The sequence below is a fragment of the Salvia splendens genome, chromosome 19, assembly GCF_004379255.2.
Source record: "Salvia splendens isolate huo1 chromosome 19, SspV2, whole genome shotgun sequence".
NCBI classification, from domain to species: Eukaryota; Viridiplantae; Streptophyta; class Magnoliopsida; order Lamiales; family Lamiaceae; genus Salvia; species Salvia splendens.
In genome coordinates this window covers 22,305,358-22,324,809 of record NC_056050.1, presented here as the reverse complement: position 1 = coordinate 22,324,809, position 19,452 = coordinate 22,305,358, and the positions used below count along the sequence as shown (strand labels likewise).

The 19,452-nt window shown below is 36.6% G+C and overlaps 2 protein-coding genes across 2 annotated transcripts; both read left to right on the top strand.

Annotated features, from left to right (window-relative positions):
• The first annotated feature begins 3,216 nt into the window (after nt 1–3,216).
• On the top strand, nt 3,217–6,160 carry LOC121778587 (probably inactive copalyl diphosphate synthase 3-like). The gene is made up of 9 exons (XM_042175955.1): nt 3,217–3,371; nt 3,491–3,580; nt 3,695–3,759; nt 3,965–4,077; nt 4,175–4,273; nt 4,377–4,625; nt 4,707–4,830; nt 5,320–5,514; nt 5,756–6,160. Exons 1-9 carry the CDS (start codon nt 3,266–3,268, stop codon nt 5,948–5,950), a joined length of 1,236 nt encoding a protein of 411 aa, XP_042031889.1. The 5' UTR covers nt 3,217–3,265; the 3' UTR covers nt 5,951–6,160.
• A 2,313-nt stretch (nt 6,161–8,473) lies between these two features.
• LOC121778548 (salviol synthase-like) lies at nt 8,474–10,576 on the top strand. The gene is made up of 3 exons (XM_042175922.1): nt 8,474–9,053; nt 9,211–9,652; nt 9,826–10,576. The coding sequence occupies exons 1-3, from the start codon at nt 8,623–8,625 to the stop codon at nt 10,447–10,449; spliced, it is 1,497 nt and encodes a 498-aa protein (XP_042031856.1). The 5' UTR covers nt 8,474–8,622; the 3' UTR covers nt 10,450–10,576.
• The last annotated feature ends 8,876 nt before the right edge of the window (nt 10,577–19,452 follow it).

Here is a 19,452-nt window from a genome sequence, read left to right as displayed (position 1 = left end):
GGCATAGCCGTTGCCTTTGAAATTTTTTTTAATTAAAAATCAGTTTTTAATTAAAAAAACCGATAAAAAAAATTTCACTTCCCAAAAAATTTATATCCGTTTATTACCGTTTTTTACCACTTTTTAATTTTTTTTTATTTTTCCCCCCAAAAATACACACTTTCATCTATAAATATCCCCACTTTCACACCAAAAAATTCACATCAAACTACACAATTCTCATCTTCATTCTCCCATATCCATTCTCATCTTCATTCTCCCATATCCATTTTCATCTTCATTCTCTCATACCCTACAACATAACAATGCCCGGCCAAGGCGATGACCACCGGCCCTCTCACGGTTGGAACCCCGAATGGTTCGGTTCACAACCGTTTCCTAGTCCGGAAACGGAATATTCGGCCCCTCCTCAAACCCAAGATTCGAGCGTTTCAGGTGGCTACCGGCCATACCCAATCGACGACCAAGGTGCCTCCGAAGGGCGATACGGGTGGACACCGGATCCTAGGCCGACCGCCCCCTCCCAAACTCCGCCTCCTCCTACTCGCGGTGTCCGCACACCGTACACTCCGGCGAAGATAGATAAATTGTTCAAGGCGTACTTGGAAATCTCCGAGGATGTTGTAGTTGGCACGAACCAATCCGGCGATCACTTTTGGTGGCGCGTCTCTCGCCGGTACAATGAAAACCGGCCGCCGGGAACGATCGAGCGCAACGAGAGTATGGTGCGCAACTCCATCGGCCGAGCCAACGAAGAAATTGGCAAGTTCAATGGCTATTTCCTACAGGAGACGCGGAATGCCGAGAGCTGCCGGAGCGAGGTCGACATCATCAGTGCCGCGCTAAGCACCTACCAATCCATGAACGACAAGTCGTTCAACTACCTCAACGTTTGGCACGACACGCGGATGCACCCGAAGTATATGGGAGGCGTAACATCCTCCTGTAGCGGCTCCTCCAAACGGTCAAGGTCGGTATCCCTATCCGACGCCGGCTCCGAAGAAGTGGTTAGCCAACTCGCCGGAGCTAACTTGGGTAGCCCCGACGCCAGACCAAGTGGTTCCCGACGCCGACCGCAAGGAAGGAAGAAGGCGGCGGCCGACCGCCGTCGCGCCGCGACTCCATATGCCCCCGCTCCCGAACCCGCTCCCTATGCGCCACCTCCACCCCCGAACAACTCGCTGTGGATGCTCTTAGGCCAACTCAATATGACCGATAGGTCAACTATGACCCCCACGCAACTTCAAACGCACGAGACCATGATATTGGGTCTCCAAAAACAATTGGGGTTAGTGCCGCCGGATGAGTAGTCTTCCTCGGGTAATATTAGCCAATAATTATGTAATTTTTAATTTTTAGGAGTTTAATTATGTAATTTTTAATTTTTGGTATTTTAATTATGTAATTTTTAATTTTTAGGATTTTAATTATGTGTTTTTTTATTTTATTTGTAATATTATTTAGGTTTTTTTAATGAATTTTAGTATTACGGAAATGTTTTTGTTTAATTGACTTTTAAACTAATTGTGCTCGTCCTTGCAGAAGAGCACAACTGTGGGTGTTGTGTTCTTGTCAGAGAGCAGATAGAAAAAGTGGATCCGGGTCCACAACCTTGCCGCTGGCAAGAGCACGGTTGTGGATGCTCTAAAGCTCATAAGTTTTAGACTGGGGCTACAGACCGGCCATAGATCAGGAATGCGATATTTTGTCAACTTTATAACTAGATCTACTTAGTAACAAATTTGAACGAATAATTTTTTATATATATATAAATTGGGAGGAATACTAACTACGGAGTACAACCTAAATACTCAATATTAGTTACGAAAAAATGGCGAATTAATTACGAAAAAAATTGGGCGCCGACCTAAAAATTTAGTCAGCCATAATTAGGGGGGGGTGTTGTTAGGGATGTCAATGTAGCCCGTAACCCGTGGGCTGGCCCAAATAGCCCGCCAAATTTATAGGGTTAGGGCTGGAAATTTCTAGCCCGATAAAATCAAAACCCGATTAGCCCGCACCCGATTAACCCGTAACCCATTAGGGCCAGACCCGAAAACCCGCTGGGCTGGCCCGAAAACCCGATAAAATTTCTATTATTCTATTTTTTTACTCATAATTCGACATTTCATTGATTAATTTTAACTAAAAAAATAACTTTCAATTTTATATTAAATATACAAATTATATATTGAATTTTTATTAATATAATAATCAATAAATAAATTAAAAACTTCAAATTCACAAGAAAAAATATTCAAATTTCTAAAACATGCATTAAAATTCTACGAAATATCTCAAATATTAGTATTTGATCATGTTTATGATTGAGTTTAAGCATATATCTCAAATATATCATAATTAAATATTTTACATTGTATGAATATTAGTAATTTTAATCATTTTTTATTGGATTGATCGCATGTTAATATTATCGGTAGCAACCCGATTAACCCACTGGGCTAGCCCGAAACCCGAGCTTTTAGGGTTAGGGCTGAGCTTTTATAACCCGAAAGAAATCACAACCCGATTAGCCCGCACCCGATTGACCCGCAACCCGAGTAGGGTTGGCCCGAAACCCGACGGGCCGGCCCGATTGACATCCTTAGGTGTTGTAGCAAAAAAAAAATACTCTGACGTGCTTAAATATAACGAAAATGTCTTTTCATATATCTAATCCGCCACTAATTAGTTTTGTTTATAAGATTATAGATCTTTTTTTTTGAAGGGATAACATCAAATATCCTTAATTTAAGATTGTGATAATTACGTATTTCTGACTTAATAACACAACTACGCAAACTGTCAAAACAATTAATTGCAAATAGTTGCACAAGAACTCCAAGTAGTTATTGTTCGTTGAGTCAAATCTAATAGCATAAGGTTAGTTAAACAAACTAGTATAGTATATGAAAAACCATGCTAAAAAACAAAAGAAAAAAAAAATTGCTCAGGCTCTTTATCAGTAAGCCGATGTTAAAACTCTATAAAGCTCATGAACTTAAATTCAATAACACTCAAGTTAATTAAAAACGAACTCTTGAGTTTAACCTCACAATTTTCATTTCCCCAAATGAAAAATTGAATAGAATTGTTATGCTAGCGAGTTAGGTTGAGTAGATTATACCACTTCAATAATTGCAATAGCAATAGCATATTAATCCTAGAATGTTATAAGCAGTAATCCATATTAACTATAATTAGTTGATAACTTGATATACTCATAATCTATTTACATTACATAACCATCTCAGTTGCATAAAAAATGTACATTCTTTCAACTCCACCCATCAATTTCCCTTTAGGAAATAGCAACGGATCAATCTCGTCTGCTCAAGGGCGTCGTCTTTCGTCACAAAATTGCAGCAACGGTTAGTTCTTATGTTTGTGTATATAATTCAAGAATGTATGTCCAGTTTACAAATACATAAATAAAGGTTGTAGTTATTAGGCTGTATTTGCTTTTAATTTCGACTATATTTTGAAAAAGAGACTGGTTCGGGGATATGGAAGAATGCGAGACAAGAAACTCCACCCCATGTGAATAATCATCGTATTTTCAGGAAAGATGCAAGAGGAGGTAAAATTATTTTAAAACAAATTTATCACCATGATGAAAAAAATATTACTACTAGAGAAAATGTTGTGTACATACATAAATTTAACTAACAGTATCTAGTCACTAGAACTGCAGGTAAATCGAAGTTTAATGTATGTTCTGGAAATATTGATGGCTTCAAGCTGCAACCAATCGATAAGGTTCGTTACAGATTTTACTAAAAAAATTACCATTTCAGAGAAATTAGAGAATCTACCATGTCAAAGTAATTATTGGTTACATTTTTTTTTGTATTTTATCATATCAACACCATGTATTGGAGGTGAAATATCTTATTAATTAATTAATTGAATTGCTTTTCGTCGTCTAAAATTTGTGAATTTAAAAAATCGATATCTTGAACAGATAAGATATGGGCTAGAAACGCCATGGTATGCGAGACTTCCTCGCCTGGATGCTCGATTCTTTATCGAGCATTACAACGCAGATGAAGTATTGATCGGGGATTCATTGTACAAGTAATTAGTTTTATGTATTTTTGTGGTTAAGTTTTATGATAGTACGAGTTAAATAGTGTAACTCATGACTAATTGACCAAACTCTTTATTACTACAGGCTTAATGACATAAAAAAGAATACCTATCTTGAGCTTGCAAAATCAGATTACAACACATGTCAAGAACAACATCAAATGGAATGGAACCATTTACAAAAGTATGTGTACAAATTGATCAAATCACATTAGTAGTAGTAGCTAAAAATAATTTTAGTATTATCATCATTGATTCATTATGATTTGCATGATTAATTGGATTAGATGGTATGAAGATTGCAACCTTGCGGAGTTTGGTATAAGCAGAAAGAACATTCTAGAAGCCCATTTTTTCGCGGTGGCGAGCATATCTGAGGCGGAGAGATCGGGAGAGAGACTAGCTTGGGTTAAATCTCAGATTCTAGCTGAAATTCTTTCAACTTATTACTTCATTAAGCAACGTGATCAGTTTAAAGATCAGGGCACTGAATTTTATACAACATTCACCACCAAAATCCATGTTGAAGGCAAAGAGTATGCATTTTCTTTAATTAATTTGATTTATGGAAAGTATTATATTTTACTATGAAATTTACTTGTGCACGAGGAATCCAGTTACAAGAATGTACAACGGATTATAACCATACTGTTTGAAGCCCTAACACAAATGAAGGAAATTGCTCGAAATGCACAAGACGAAATCGATGGAGATGTTAGTGACGACCTACTTCATGAGGCGGTGAGTTCATCTACATGCATCAACCATCATGTGCATGTAGGGGCGTAGCCAGAAAATTATCTTGGAAAGACAAAAAATACATTTAGTGTCGGGGCATTTGTCCTTTCTAGCCAAAGGCTGGCTCTGCCCCTGTGTGCACGCATATACATACATACAACACATATGAACTATTGATAGTCATGTTGCTTTTTCATTTTGGATTGTCTACATAAATGAGTCCTTTTCTATTTTGGAATATATTTTTTTAAATTTTTAATTAATAAGATGAAGCATATTTTTACTTACAATACTTCTACCATGGTTTTTCTCTATATCTATCATATTTATCAATTTTACATCAAAACTTATATCGCCCGGTACTAAGACTATTATTGGCTGTGGACCGGGTAATATATGAAATGAGGCATATTCTAGACATCATGAACATGTAGTGATGTATTATTTGATGAGACAATTTGGTGCTTAATTAGATATTTAATTTAAACACAGTGGGGAGGATGGTTAAAGAAGCTTGGTGAAGGAACAGGAGAAGAAATTCCAGAAGTAGAAGTGATAGTAAGGACTATAAATATTTGTGGTGGCCATATTCTCTCCAAAGAGGTTTTATCTCACCATGAATACAAGACTCTCTCCCAACTCATTAATCAACTTTGCCACCACCTTCTAAAGCTTGAAAATCATAAGGTAAAATTAAATACCATAGATATGATAATAGTTCAATTTATTATAGAGTTTTTTAATTAAATAATTGCCCGATGAATGCGTAGCTGTAGACCGATAGAAATTCATTAGGTTTCCTCCCAAAAGGGTAAGAGCCTAAGAGGAGTGGTTCATAAAACATATATAGTGGTTTAAGTTATCTCTTTACATCGATATATGATATTATTATAGTATTTTTTTTTGTTTCATTTGCCAACGTACGTAGACTATTGACGTGGACATCGAAAAGGAAATGGAGTTATTGGTGCAATTAGTGATGCAGAACTCATCCAACGGCATAAGTAAAGCCACGAAACAAATATTTTTGGTGGTTGCAAAAACATATTATCACAGGGCTTATTTTTCTGCTCAAGAAATTGAACAGCACATATCAAGAATACTGTTTGAGCAGGTTGTATAATTGGCCCTAAAATCAATCCAAACATGCTTTAAATAATAAACTGAATAATTTCGGATCTGCTTGTATAATTGATCTAGTAGTTCACTTCTTTTTACACTTCAACGAGAAAATTTTAATGATGGACTGGTTTATAAATTTCGTCATTCTTTTTAGTAGGGGGATTATAGAGATTCTAATTTGAATAATGTTCCGATGTTTATAAATCATGTAATTAGAAAATCACAATTTTAGTAGTTTGTGTGGTTAAAAAAAAGATTTAGAGCTGTTATAGCAAATCGGCCTGGATTGATGGGCTAGCCAAACCCGATCTGGTTAGGCGTTGGGCTCGGCTTGAAAGAATTTGTCGTAAAAAGCCCGTAATACAGCCCGATGGCCCGATCGGGCTTTATGCTATATAAAGTTTCTTTTTTTAGAGAATGACTATTGACTAATAAGAGTTAAATAAATAAATTAGGGTGCAATATTGAGTGACTAGAAAAATTAATTGTCTATGTCTCTTCCGCATCAATGTACGTAAAAAGGTACGTGAAAATTTTATTATTTAATTATGTAGTTTTTATTATATAGATACGAGGATAAAAAACATATTTTGTGTTATGAGACCAAGCGGCAAGTAGGTCTGCAATTCTAATTAATTGACTTTTTATACATGCACAGTTCTGAGAGGAAAAAAGGGTGCATGCCTAAATGGAATTATTTTAGTATTCATTGCACTTCTAAATTGCATAAAAAATAATACATCTATAATTACTTATACAATAACATAAATAGTGTGGTCAAGTGGCATTAAACTTGTCCATTCTTAATTAAAATCAAATTGCCAGGAGTTCAATTTCTAACTTTGATTATGGGTGATCTTAAACCCTTGAGGCAGTTGACATCTTTTGAACTGTCTACAAATAAACATAAAATAGTTATTGGATCTGCCGATGGATACTGATGCAGGCAACAACCAAAATATGTTGCTTATATATATGTATATATATATAATTCAATATTTCCGATTCTTATTTTGTGTTATACTCTTTCCCTGGTTGATGCTCATTCCTTCTTACCAAAGAGGTGAGATATATAGTTAATAATATAAAAGTAGGAGGATCTAATAAATAATAATACTGCAATGTCCATAAAAATAGTCTCATCTTTCAATTTTGGCCCGTTCATAAAAAATAGTCTCATACCAAAAATGGAAAGCTTCTCTCAATTTATCATTCTACTTTTCCCATTTTTTTCTTTTCTTCTCCTATTCAAACCAATTTCGTATTAAATCTGTGTAGTTCGCTAATGAGATTATTTTTGATGGACGGAGGGAGTAACACTATTCAAGTTGAAAAATAAAATAATTAGGGGCTATTAATTGACCTGGTTGTGGAATAGTTGACTACGAAGCTCACATCGAACTCACCTCACAGGTCCAAATTGGCGATTTTAGTGTACTAATTAAAAAATTAATTTTTCTCCGATCACTCTTTCTTGGTAAATCATACACTGTTGACTAGTATAATGTTACCAAAAGTTATAACAAAATACTATGAATTTAATGTGTGTTAGCGTAGTGGTAAATTAAAAATTGTCAAATGCCAAAGATTACGAGTTCGAATTGGATATTTTGCTGATCACATTTAAATTTTTATTTATCAATAGAAAAAATAAAAATATATAAATTTAATAGTAACTTATAAGTTCGTAGGCAACCTGAGCCCAGCCCTTACCACTTTTTTTTGGCCCAATTGGATATTTTGCTGATTCAGTTCAAGTCAAGCCTTACCATTATTCCACAATTTTGACATATCTATAAATATTATTGTTTATTAATATTATTTTATCAATCTAACTATTTGAAAATACATTTATTATTTATATATTAATTTTAATAAATTATTTAATTTCATAAAAAAAATGATTGAAAAAATTAATAAAATATATTTATTATTTATATATTAATTTTGTAATAAAATATAAATGTAATGAATTAGTGAAGTATGTGACTTATTTTTAAAATAAAAAAAAGTAAATATAATTTTAATTTTTAAATAGCAGAAACATGAAACGTCAAAATATGCTATGGAATAGATTTTAGCGGATGGAAGGAGTAGTATATTTGGTTTTGTAGAAGCGAGTGCAATCACATCCAGATAAGAATTCCTATGAATTCCTATTTTAAGTCATTAAAATACAAGCTTGTACAAAAGGTATAAATATCAAATCCCTCCGAGGTAAAGATACCTATCCAAAGCCAAAACATACTGAAAAAGCGATTTAAATTTGAAATTATGATAGCTAAAACTGTTCTAGAATTACTAATGGTGGCAGTTATTAATACTACAAATATAAACAAGATCATGTACTGTAATTAAATTTTTCTCTTACTAGTAGCCATTTTTTCAATTTCAAATTATATTTTCCGATCAAAATTTTATTAGTATGTACTGTAACTAAAAAGCTTTTATACCTTATTAATTAGTATGAAGAAAAATCGAGATTTGAATTCCATAATATCTGCAATAGGAAATTTGCGCTTATAAAGAAAAGTAGTGGTATCATTTATTTGACTAATAAACTTGCATACCACAATGATTCTCCCATAAATACCACTCCCTCCTCACAACTAAAGAGTAAAAACACAAGTTTAATACAATACTACATTCCAATCATTCTCCACAAAATTAATAATGTTTGAGTTATCAATCATCGTCGCCTCAATTCTTCTCCTTTTAATCCTCTCCATGTTAAAAAAACCGACCCAATCGGAACGCGATCTGAATCGCATTCCGGGGCCAAAGAGGCTCCCGGTGATCGGAAACCTCCATCTCCTCCTAAGCAAATCCATGCCTCATTTCATTTTCCGGCAACTAGCCGCCAAGTACGGCCCTCTCCTCCGCCTCCAGCTCGGCGGCGTGCCCTTCCTCATCGTCTCGTCCGTGGAAGCAGCCAAACAGGTCCTTAAAACCCACGACGTGGCCTTCGCGAACCGGCCGAAGATTCACGCGGCTACCACCATCACCTACAACTGTACTGACATCGCCTTCGCCCCCTACGGAGACTACTGGCGTAGCCTGCGCAAGATCTGCACGCTTGAGCTACTAAGCTCAAAGCGCGTAAGGTATTACTTATATATTATAAATATATGTGGAGTCTGTCATTATTATTAAGAATGAATAAATAAAATAAATTTATCATTTTCTTCTTAAAAAAACACCTTCCCGCTCTTTTTTAATAATTTCTCCGATACGTATTAATTCCCTGTTCACACGTATCAGGTACTTCCGCCCCATAAGGGAGGAGGAGAATGCGAATCTGGCGGTGTGGATCGCTTCCAAGGAGGGGTCGCCGGTGAATCTGTCGGAGATTGTGGGGCTGTCGGCTTTTGACATCACGAGCAGGACGTCGGTGGGGGAGGAGACGGAGGAGAAGGAGACGATGGCGGCTGCAATCCATCAAGGGATCAAGCTGGGGTCTGGTCTTAGTGTAGCTGATCTTTATCCCTCGAATAAGCTGCTCCCTCTCATCACCGGGATGGATTTCAAGATTAGAAAGGTGTTCCGGCAGACGGATAGGGTTTTCGAGAGCATCATACGCCGGCATAGGGTGGCCGGTCGGAGCGATGAACGGTCTGAAGATCTAGTCGATGTTCTGCTCAAGTGCCAGCAAGATGATACCGGAGTGCCCCTCACGAATGATAATATTAAGGCAGTGATATTGGTACGTATTTGACTCGTTCACCAAAATTAGTCTTTTAAGTCTTTACCAATTTTTTACATTAAAATTTGTGTAATTTGCAACCTGAGTCTACTTTTTATAGACAGGTGTAGTACTAAAGAAACAATATACTCTTACATTTTTTTGATAATTGAGGTTTTGTTTTAAATGATTAGGATATGTTTATTGCGGGAACGGAAACATCTTCAACTACGGTGGAGTGGGTGATGTCGGAGATGATAAGAAACCCTAGGACGCTAAAAAAGGCGCAAGAGGAGGTGCGAGATGTTTTCGAAAACAAGGGCTACATAGACGAACAAAACTTCGAGGATCTAAAATACCTCAAATTAGTGGTAAAAGAAACCCTAAGGCTGCACCCGCCGGTGCCACTGCTAGTGCCTAGAATAAACAGTGAGAGGTGCGAAATCAATGGCTATGAAATACCGGCCGGAACAAGAGTGATGGTGAATGCATGGGCGCTGGGGAGGGACCCCAGCTACTGGGACGAGGCGGAAAAGTTTAACCCGGAGAGATTCAAGGGAAGCAACATTGACTTCAAAGGGAACAATCTTGAGTTCATACCCTTTGGCGCGGGGAGGAGAATGTGCCCTGGCATGTCGTTCGGGCTGGCCAACATTGAGTTTGCGCTTGCTACGCTTCTCTATCATTTCGACTGGGAAATGCCGGCCGGTCAAGAGTTGGATATGGAGGAGTCGTTCGGTGCCACTGCTAAACGGAAGAACGATTTGCTTCTCATTCCCACCCTTAAAAGGCATTTGCGCTCACTCAAATCATGTTAATAACTTAAATTTTTTAAATAATTACCTGTTCTAGGTAAATTTTATGTTACTTTCAATTCAATAAATTTGTTCAACTTTTGTTTCTCAGAATTTTGTCTAATCAACATCATCTTATTCTCTCTTTGTACAAGTTGCTACCAGGTGAAATTAACTTAATTAAGTCTTAAGCTCAAACATTCTGAATAGTCTTTTTTTGTGGTATTTTTTGTTGTTGACGTATATCTTTTACTTCGATGTTTGATTCCCACGGTCTCACTTTGTCATGTTAATCTATATGGAAGTCTCTAATATTCAATTACATGCACTTAATTTTTATTATATATAAATTTCTTAACTGTTGATTTTACTTGCTGCTATTTTGGATTAGTATGTACTCTGGTTAGATATTTTTATATTGGAGTCATATGAGTCAATGTTGCGTTTCATATGATTTACAGAAGTACTACTAAAAGAGCAAAATTTTCATGAAATTAATATATGCAAGGAGACTAGTCTAGCAACTATGCCTCATGGAATCTAGATATGATTGAGACCAAGACATCTTAATAAGAAGAGTGCTTCACTTTGCCACTTGAGTAGTAAGGTAGTGTTCGATTTGTCAGTTGGATAAATTAAACTGTCGTTTGTCTAGAATTAAATTAGTCATGGAATGGAGTGAGATAGATAATCATGAGATGCAATGTAATCTTAATATTACATAGAAAAGTTAAGATACATTATCATGATTGATCTTTTGATAAAAAGACAACTGAACAAGAGATAAGATTAAACATGACAACCGAACTTGTTGAACATTTTAGAGTTTGTATGTAACATAGTAGTACGAAAATTGGGTAATAAATATTCATTGATTTTTTTGGAGAAACCATGCGCGTTTAAATGTAAATTTTGGAGTTTGACTGACTATATGTGAACGCGATTTCAGAAATTCAGCATTGATGGTTATTATATTTATCAAACAAGAATACAATTCCTTTGTCATGTCGTTACACAAAAATCTTTAACATCGTACGTGATGCTGACAAACACGGATTTTGTATGTTTTTAAGGACTTGATTTGACTTGTTTTAAATGTCAATCATGTAAATTATGTTCTTAAATTGCATATTTTATACATTTGGTCTTTTTGACGTGTTTGTTAGGGCTGGCAATTTTCGATACGACACGATAATCCGATACGAATCCGCACGAAATTATTGGGTTGTGGTTAAGTCTTATTGGGTCCGTGTCCTTATCGGGTTGACCCATTAAGAACCCGATAATTGCGGGTCGGGTTCGGGTAGGATACGGGTAACCCATTAATAAATAATATTATTATTTTTATTATTATTTTAAAAATATATATTACTTTCATTTTTTAATTTCTTATAAATTAGGTTTAAATAGTATAAAACGAAATTTAATTGTGTAAATTAGGTTAGAAATTAAGGTTTAATCGTGTAATATCAGGTTCGGGTCGTTATCGTGTCGTGTCAACCCATATTATATCGTGTCAATAACGGGTTCGTGTCGGGTGCGGGTCGTGTTCGGATTTGAAGGTAGCAGGTCGGGTTCGTGTTCGGATTTACGGTTTCCTTAATAGGTCGAGTTTGGGTTAGGCCTTATTGGGTTGGGTCGTTATCAGGTTGACCTGATAACAACCCAATCCGCACGATTTGCCAGCCCTAGTGTTTGTTGATAAATGATAGAAAAAGGTGAAAAAAGCCAAAGTGCAGCAGCGTCAGTTCAAGCCGACTTTCTAGCAAATGTGAAGTCCAATCAGTGCTTAATGCATACTATTCTCTTCGTCTTCGGAAGAGATTCGCTTGGATATCTTGCACGTCTCAATCGGAGTTCGTGGAGAAAGTTATGACTATTCTACGAACGTTGCGCAGTGCAGTCAAAGCTGGCGGGAATTTAGGCGGAAATTCACGGAAGAAAAGAAATTATTATATTGTGAAGCCAAATCCCTCCCATTTCTTAAAGGCCACATAAATTATCAAAAAAATAAACCTTTTTCCTACCTATAAATACCTCTTAACCTAATTCATCATTCTCCATCTCAGAGTCTCCAATCCTTCTCCCTCTCTACATTTTCTTCTATTCCATATTCCACACACAATTCATCCATCTTCCATTGGAGCGGAGCTCTGCAGATCCAGGCAAGAGAAGACTGAAAATTGTATATTCAACCTTGGGTTTTATCAATTTCTTTCATATCTAGTACTTTTATTATTGATTTTACTACTTGTCTATGAGTAGTTAAACATCATTTTTAGATTTTTTGGTGAAGACTATTATGAACATGTTTTGATTTATTGAATTGAACCTTTTTCTAGCTCTTGTGATTGTTTTGCTTGTTCTCGTGCTTTTATTGTTCTTTTGTCTAGCCAACTTTAGAACTATGTCCGTTTAACTAGATTAATCGAGAGATAGCTAGTTTTACGTGGTAAAAGGAATGAGTACAACACATATGTTTATCTGCACTCGAGAGAGGGGACCCTTTGTGAGGACTTGAGTCTTAGGAACTTAAGGAATAAGAATCTAATCTATTGGAAGGAGACTTTGATAGTTAGAGTCTAATCTACTTGATAGGTGCACTTGAGAGAGGGCTTATCTGAAAATCGCGACTTTCCTAATAATCATGGAGACACATAAAGGTAAAGGTTCTGTGAGATTAATAATCAGTAGGTCGTAGTAGTTGGATCATAAAACTCTACTTTCTTTAGCCTACTTTGTATTATTTTTTTTATATTTGTTTATATTTATGTCTAGTTTATAAAACCAAAAATACTCCATGTCTCTAGATAGTATATGACGCTTAGTATATGATAGCTAGTTACAATCTTATTCCCTGTGTTCGATATACTGGTACTGACCTTTAGCTATACTAGATCTACCCTGTAAACTTGCAGGTATTTTTAGTGCTAATAAATAGTGCATCAAGTTTGGGGGAGTTGACATACTTGGATTTTACATGGTTTTAGAGGGTGGTTTTGTATGAATTTGATCATATTTCGTCTATTATTGTAGGTGTTTATATCTACTTCTCTATTATGTTGGTATGTTGACCATTTTGTTAAGAATGTGTAGAAAAAGGTATAGAATATGTGGATGTGCAGCAACCTTGGTTTAAGACAATTATTACTAGAGACTTTGAAATCTAATCATCCCTTAATGCATATCAATCTCTTTGTCTTTTAAAGAGCTTCGCGTGGGTATATTACAAGCCTCAATCGGAGTCTCTTAGAAGAAGTTACGACCGTTTTACGAACACTGCGGTGTCTAAAAAATTTCACGCGGCCAGGTATGGTGTTTCTGCGCTGAAACGGTCAGAAACTGGTCGAAAATCATCACTTGGCCGGGTGAATTTTACCCTTTATAATTCCACCCGGCCGGGTACGTTGTTTTGGCGTATTCTTTTGCCAAAAACGTGATTTTCAATGGGGGATTAAAGGGAAAAACGCCTAGGGTTCACACATTCTACATTCTACCGCCTACCACATGAAACACACTTCCCAAGAACACTTTGAAGAGAGATTTGAAGATTGAAGACTACAAATCGAGAGATTGAAGTTTCCATTCCATAGAATCGTTCCACAGGAGTATCTATTTGCTTTATCATGTATTTCATAGAATCTTTTGTTTCAAACATGGTTTTTATGAAGAACATGAGTAGCTAAATTTATTGTGGAGTTTTGGTGAAGACTACAATGGATGTTTGTGATTAATTCAAGAACTTCTTTAGATTGCTTAGCTCTTGTGTTTTCTTTATTCACTCTTGTGCCTTTTCAATCCAATTGCTTAGCTACCAATTGAGTTTTTTTACCTAGATAGTAGTAATCGAGAGATACCTAACTAGGGTTGATAAAAGAGTGAGCATCACTTTGATAATCTACACTCGAGAGAGGGGATCCTTTGTGAGGTATTGGGTCTTTTGTTCCATGGAGTTAATCTAAACATATTAGAAGGGGACTTCAATATTAAGGGTTAATCATCGGGGTGAGTACACTCGAGAGTGGGCTCCACCTAGACTAGCGACTTTCCTAGTAACCCTAGAGACATAAAATGGGTAATCGAAGTTGTTGAATCAATCGCACGACATTTCCATTGTTGTTGGATCCAAATCTCTACTCTCCTCTTTGTGGTATCATTTCACTTGTGTTCATTTTCTCTTGTTACTTTTAATTCCTTTTTCTTGTTATATGCTTATAGTAGTGTTAGAAAAAAAACCATTTCCTTTTCGATTGTCTAGATAGTAGTTGAAGTTTGTTCGTGGTACTTGAGTTTATATAATCTTGTCTCTGTGGGATACGATACTCTTACTTGTTTTATGCTACACTAGCCCCGTACACTTGCGGATATTTCTCGTGTTAAAATAAATCGAGTCAAGTTTTTGGTGACGTTGCCAGGGACAATTTTATGTCGTTAAAGCTTAATATCGTGATAATAATTGAGATTACTAGTCTAGATTTTATTTGCTTTATTTTTTTATTATTTTTTTCCTTTTCGTAGTATGTTCTAATTGGTGCTATATCCATGTTTGCGAGGTACGCACCTCGAGGCCGACCCCCCAGAGAAGATGGATCTATTGAAGGAGAAGTTGGCTCGAACTCTCAAACTCATGGGCCAACATAGTGGGATGCAATTTACTGAACTTGAAGATGTTATGAAGATATGGATTATGTGCATCCAGAGGACCAAGGCTGGATCTACAGTGATTACCACCCTAGTCAAGGGGGTTATAATTACTACACCGAATGCCACTCCCCTTCCATCTTCTTGGATGAGCCGTCAGATGGCAATATGAAGCCAACCCTAGAAGAGACTTTCGCCACATTTATGGAGCAAACTGAAGCATGTATGCGAAAACTTGAAGCATATATCAATCCATCGCCCCAGCTATGCAGAAGTGAACCAATAATGGAACCTCAAGGGAATGTTGAGTATGTTAATTATATTCAGCAAGTGGACCAAGACAGAGCTATTGACGGATACTACCTCAATCAAACGGGTAGTAATGATTACAGTCTAACCAGGTCCACTCATAACTTATCATTTGGATATTCCGACCATGCTCAGCAACCCTCGCATGATTTTACTATCTCTTATGGAGTAATTGAGGAGCCTAAGAAGAATTCTACTAATGAGTTATTGATTTCCTTCATTGGAAAAAGTGAAGCTTACATAGAAAGCTCATCCCAGAGATTAGACAAGCTAGAGCAAACCATGGAGAAGTTGAGCTCACACGTGAAGAATATGGTGACTCAGATGAGTCAAATTTCTCGTGCCGTTACCATTCAACAGCAGTCAGTTCAATTTCCGGAGCAAACAATTGTGCACACGAAAGAATGCAATGCTATCGGTCTAAAGAGCGGTATCAGTCAAGAAATTCCATCTGCACCCGAGGAGCAATCCAAAATGAATCACGATGAAGATAAAAAAGGTATGGTTGATGAAGAAAAGAAAGAAATCGAGGAAGAAGTGACTGTTAGACTGAAAAAGAAAAGGCCTCGGAAGAAGAATAAAGTGGCCAAAATGAAGGGAGTTTCACTTTTTCAAAGCTTAATGGTGAGTCGGTGGATGAAGCAAATGGATAGACTTGTTCATGCGATAGTGGCAAAGAGCAATGATGCGGATTCCATCATTCGGTTCAGAATAAATTGAGAGAGCTTGAAGACGTCGAGCCAACGATGATAACCAAAGGCACTATAGGGGAGGTAACCCCTAGTAGGTAACTTTTAGATTGTTTTCCATTTTAGTTTGTCTATCATATAAGTCTCCCTTCTCCACCAACTTTTTAAACTTATTCTTTGTGTGGCCTTGAATAAGTTTGGGGGGTTCTATGGTGGATAGTGAGCCTTATGAGGTACTTTACTACTTTATTTTTGTTTCAAGTTGATTATTTGTCTTTTGTTGCTTTTATTTATGTTTTAGGATATATTTATTTTGCTTTAGACCTCTGTGAGTTGTATTGGTTTTGGGTTGTTGTGGAATTGAAATTGAACTTGTTTGAATTTTGGTTTATTGTGGTAAAGACTAGTTGTTAATGATAAAAACATCATCCATCTTTTAAGCTATCATGGTCTTTGACTTGAGAGTTTGAGTAATAGGTGCATAATTAACGAATTGCTTGTTTGCCTCGATTCATGCTATTACCAGAGTGAGAATTGAGTCTTAATCTTTTTATGTGTGATGTATCATCAATCGTGCTATATGTTTCTAGAATTTGCTCTTGGTCTTCTTAAGTCTACAAGTGATTTTAGAAAGAGCAGATGACGTTAGGGCATTTTTGTTAGCCATATCTTTATCTAAACACTAACCGTACTCATAACCTTTTGTTAGCCAATTGGGTTGGAAATCCTAGACTCTACATGTAATGAAATATGAAAAATGAGAGCTGGAAGAATATAGTGAAAAAAAATATATCTTTAAGATGTGGTGAGATTGAAAAAAAAATGGAGGTATAAGCTAGACGAAGTCTATGAGAGAAAAAAAGACAATTTTTGGAGGTATAAGCTAGACGAAGTCTAGAAGAGTTATTGGTTGGGTTTCTAAATAAGTGGGACCGGATGTGAGGAAGAAGTTCGACAAAGTCTTACTTATCTGGGATTTATTTTGGGAAATGGTCTTTTGTTGGGAATTGTAATATGTGGGTACTTGTGCTTCTTATACTTTTCAGCCACTTTAGCCTAAATATTCCCTACTATCCAAAGAGCCACATTACAACTATAAGAAAAGGCCTTTCAGATCCTTGATCTATTGTCACAACATAGTAGAGGAGAGGTGAGACCTTGAGCAAGCCTATGGTAAACTATTCACTTTTGTTTGATTTGAGAGTATTATTTTCATACACATACACATACACTTTTGAGAGTGAGATACACGTACACATATCTAGAGAGAAGCATGAATCCAAGGTGATATACGAGTTAGTAGTAAAAGTGCACTCGACGGCTTGACTTGATAGAATTTGTATTTTGATATGCTCTTTTATTCCATACTCTTTGAAACAATGATGATGTGCAGCAGCCTTGGTTCAAGACAATTTTTACTGGAGACTTTGAAAGAGCTTCGCGTGGGTATCTTACAAGCCTCAATCGGAGTCCCATAGAAGAAGTTATGACCGTTTACGAACACTGCGCTGTCCAGAATATTTCACGCTGCCGGGTGAATTAACCACCCGGCCGGGTATGGTGTTTCTGCGCTGAAACGGTCAGAAACTGGTCGAAAATCATCACCCGGCCGGGTTAATTTTACCCTTTATAATTCCACCCGGCTGGGTACGTTGTTTTGGCGTATTTTTTTGCAGAAAACGTGAATTTTGACGGGGGATTAAAGGAAATAACGCCTAGGGTTCACATATTCTACATTCTACAGCCTACCACACGAAACACACTTCCCAAGAACACTTCGAAGATAAATTTGAAGACTGAATACTACAAATTGAGAGATTGAAGTTTCCATTCCATAGAATCGTTCCACAAGAGTATCTATTTGCTTTATCATGTATTTCATAGAATCTTTTGTTTCAAACATGGTTTATATGAAGAACATGAGTAGCTAAATTTATTGTGGAATTTTGGTGAAGACTGCAATGGATGTTTGTGATTAATTCAAGAACTTCTTTAGATTGCTTAGCTCTTGTGGTTTCTTTATTCACTCTTGTGCCTTTTCAATTCAATTGCTTAGCTACCAATTGAGTTTGTTTACCTAGATAGTAGTAATCGAGAGATACCTAACTAGGGTTGATAAAAGACTGAGCATCACTTTGATAATCTACACTCAAGAGAGGGGATCCTTTGTGAGGGATTGGGTCTTATGTTCCATGGAGTTAATATAAACATATTAGAAGGAGACTTCAATGTTAAGGGTTAATCAACGAGGTGAGTACACTCGAGAGGGGGCTCAACCTAGACTAGCGACTTTCCTAGTAACCTTATAGACATAAAATGGTTAATCGAAGTTGTTGAATCAATTGCACGACATTTCCATTGTAGTTGGATCCAAAACTCTACTCTCCTCATTGTGGTATCTTTTCAGTTGTGTTCATTTCCTCTTGATACTTTTAATTCATTTTTCTTGTTATATGCTTATAGTAGTGTTAGAACAAAACCATTTCCTTTTCAATTGTCTAGATAGTAGTCGAAGTTTATTTTTGGTACTTGAGTTGATATAATCTTGTCTCTGTGGGATACGATACTCTTACTTATTTTATGCTACACTAGCCCCGTACACTTGCAGGTAATTCTTGTGTTAAAATAAATCGAGTCAAATGCTTCACAATAAATGTCAAAAGCAACGTGTCCGTATACAGAAGATAATTGACCCATATAAGTGGAAGAGCATACATCCACAATATTATGTACTCCCTCCGTACCCCAATTTCGTGTCTCAGTTAGAGGTAATGACTGGAATGTGAGATCCACTACCAAAAGTGGTAAAAGTGAAATGTGACAAATAATATGGTACAGACCCAAATGGAAAATTGAGACACATAATAAGGGACAGATGGAGTAACATTTCAGTTTTGTGAGAACTATTAATTTAGTAGTCAAAGAAACCCTAAGGCTGCACCTGTCGGTGCCGCTACTAGTGCCTAGATAGAACAAATAGCAAGAGGTGCGCAATCAACTGCTACCAAAAACTGGCCGGAACAAAAGTGATGATGAATGCATGGGCGCTGGGGAGGGACCCCAATTACTGGGATGAGGCGGACAAGTTTAACCCTGAGAGATTCGAGGAAAGCAACATTGATTTCAAAGGAACAATCTTGAGTTCATACCCTTTGGCGCTGGGAGGAGAATGTGCCGTAGCATGTCGTTCGGGCTGACCAACATTGAGTTCTTACTTGCTACGCTTCTCTATTATTTTGATTGGGAAATGCCCGCTGGTCAAGTGCTTGATATGAAAATGCTCGCCAAAGGGAAATGCCCGCCACTTCTAAACAGAAGAACGATTTGCTTCTCATTCCCACCCTTAAAAGGCCTTTGCACCCATTCAAATCATGTTGTAATCTTATTT

What these genes read in the sequence shown, in the direction of transcription:
- LOC121778587 (XM_042175955.1), top strand. Translation starts at nt 3,266, where the DNA reads ATGTACATTCTTTCAACTCCACCCATCAATTTCCCTTTAGGAAATAGC. An exon ending in AGCTGCAACCAATCGATAAG is followed by an intron (nt 3,760 to 3,964) that starts GTTCGTTACAGA and finishes TATCTTGAACAG; the next exon opens with ATAAGATATGGGCTAGAAAC. An exon ending in GAATGGAACCATTTACAAAA is followed by an intron (nt 4,274 to 4,376) that starts GTATGTGTACAA and finishes TAATTGGATTAG; the next exon opens with ATGGTATGAAGATTGCAACC.
- LOC121778548 (XM_042175922.1), top strand. Translation starts at nt 8,623, where the DNA reads ATGTTTGAGTTATCAATCATCGTCGCCTCAATTCTTCTCCTTTTAATC. An exon ending in CTAAGCTCAAAGCGCGTAAG is followed by an intron (nt 9,054 to 9,210) that starts GTATTACTTATA and finishes CACACGTATCAG; the next exon opens with GTACTTCCGCCCCATAAGGG. An exon ending in ATATTAAGGCAGTGATATTG is followed by an intron (nt 9,653 to 9,825) that starts GTACGTATTTGA and finishes TTAAATGATTAG; the next exon opens with GATATGTTTATTGCGGGAAC.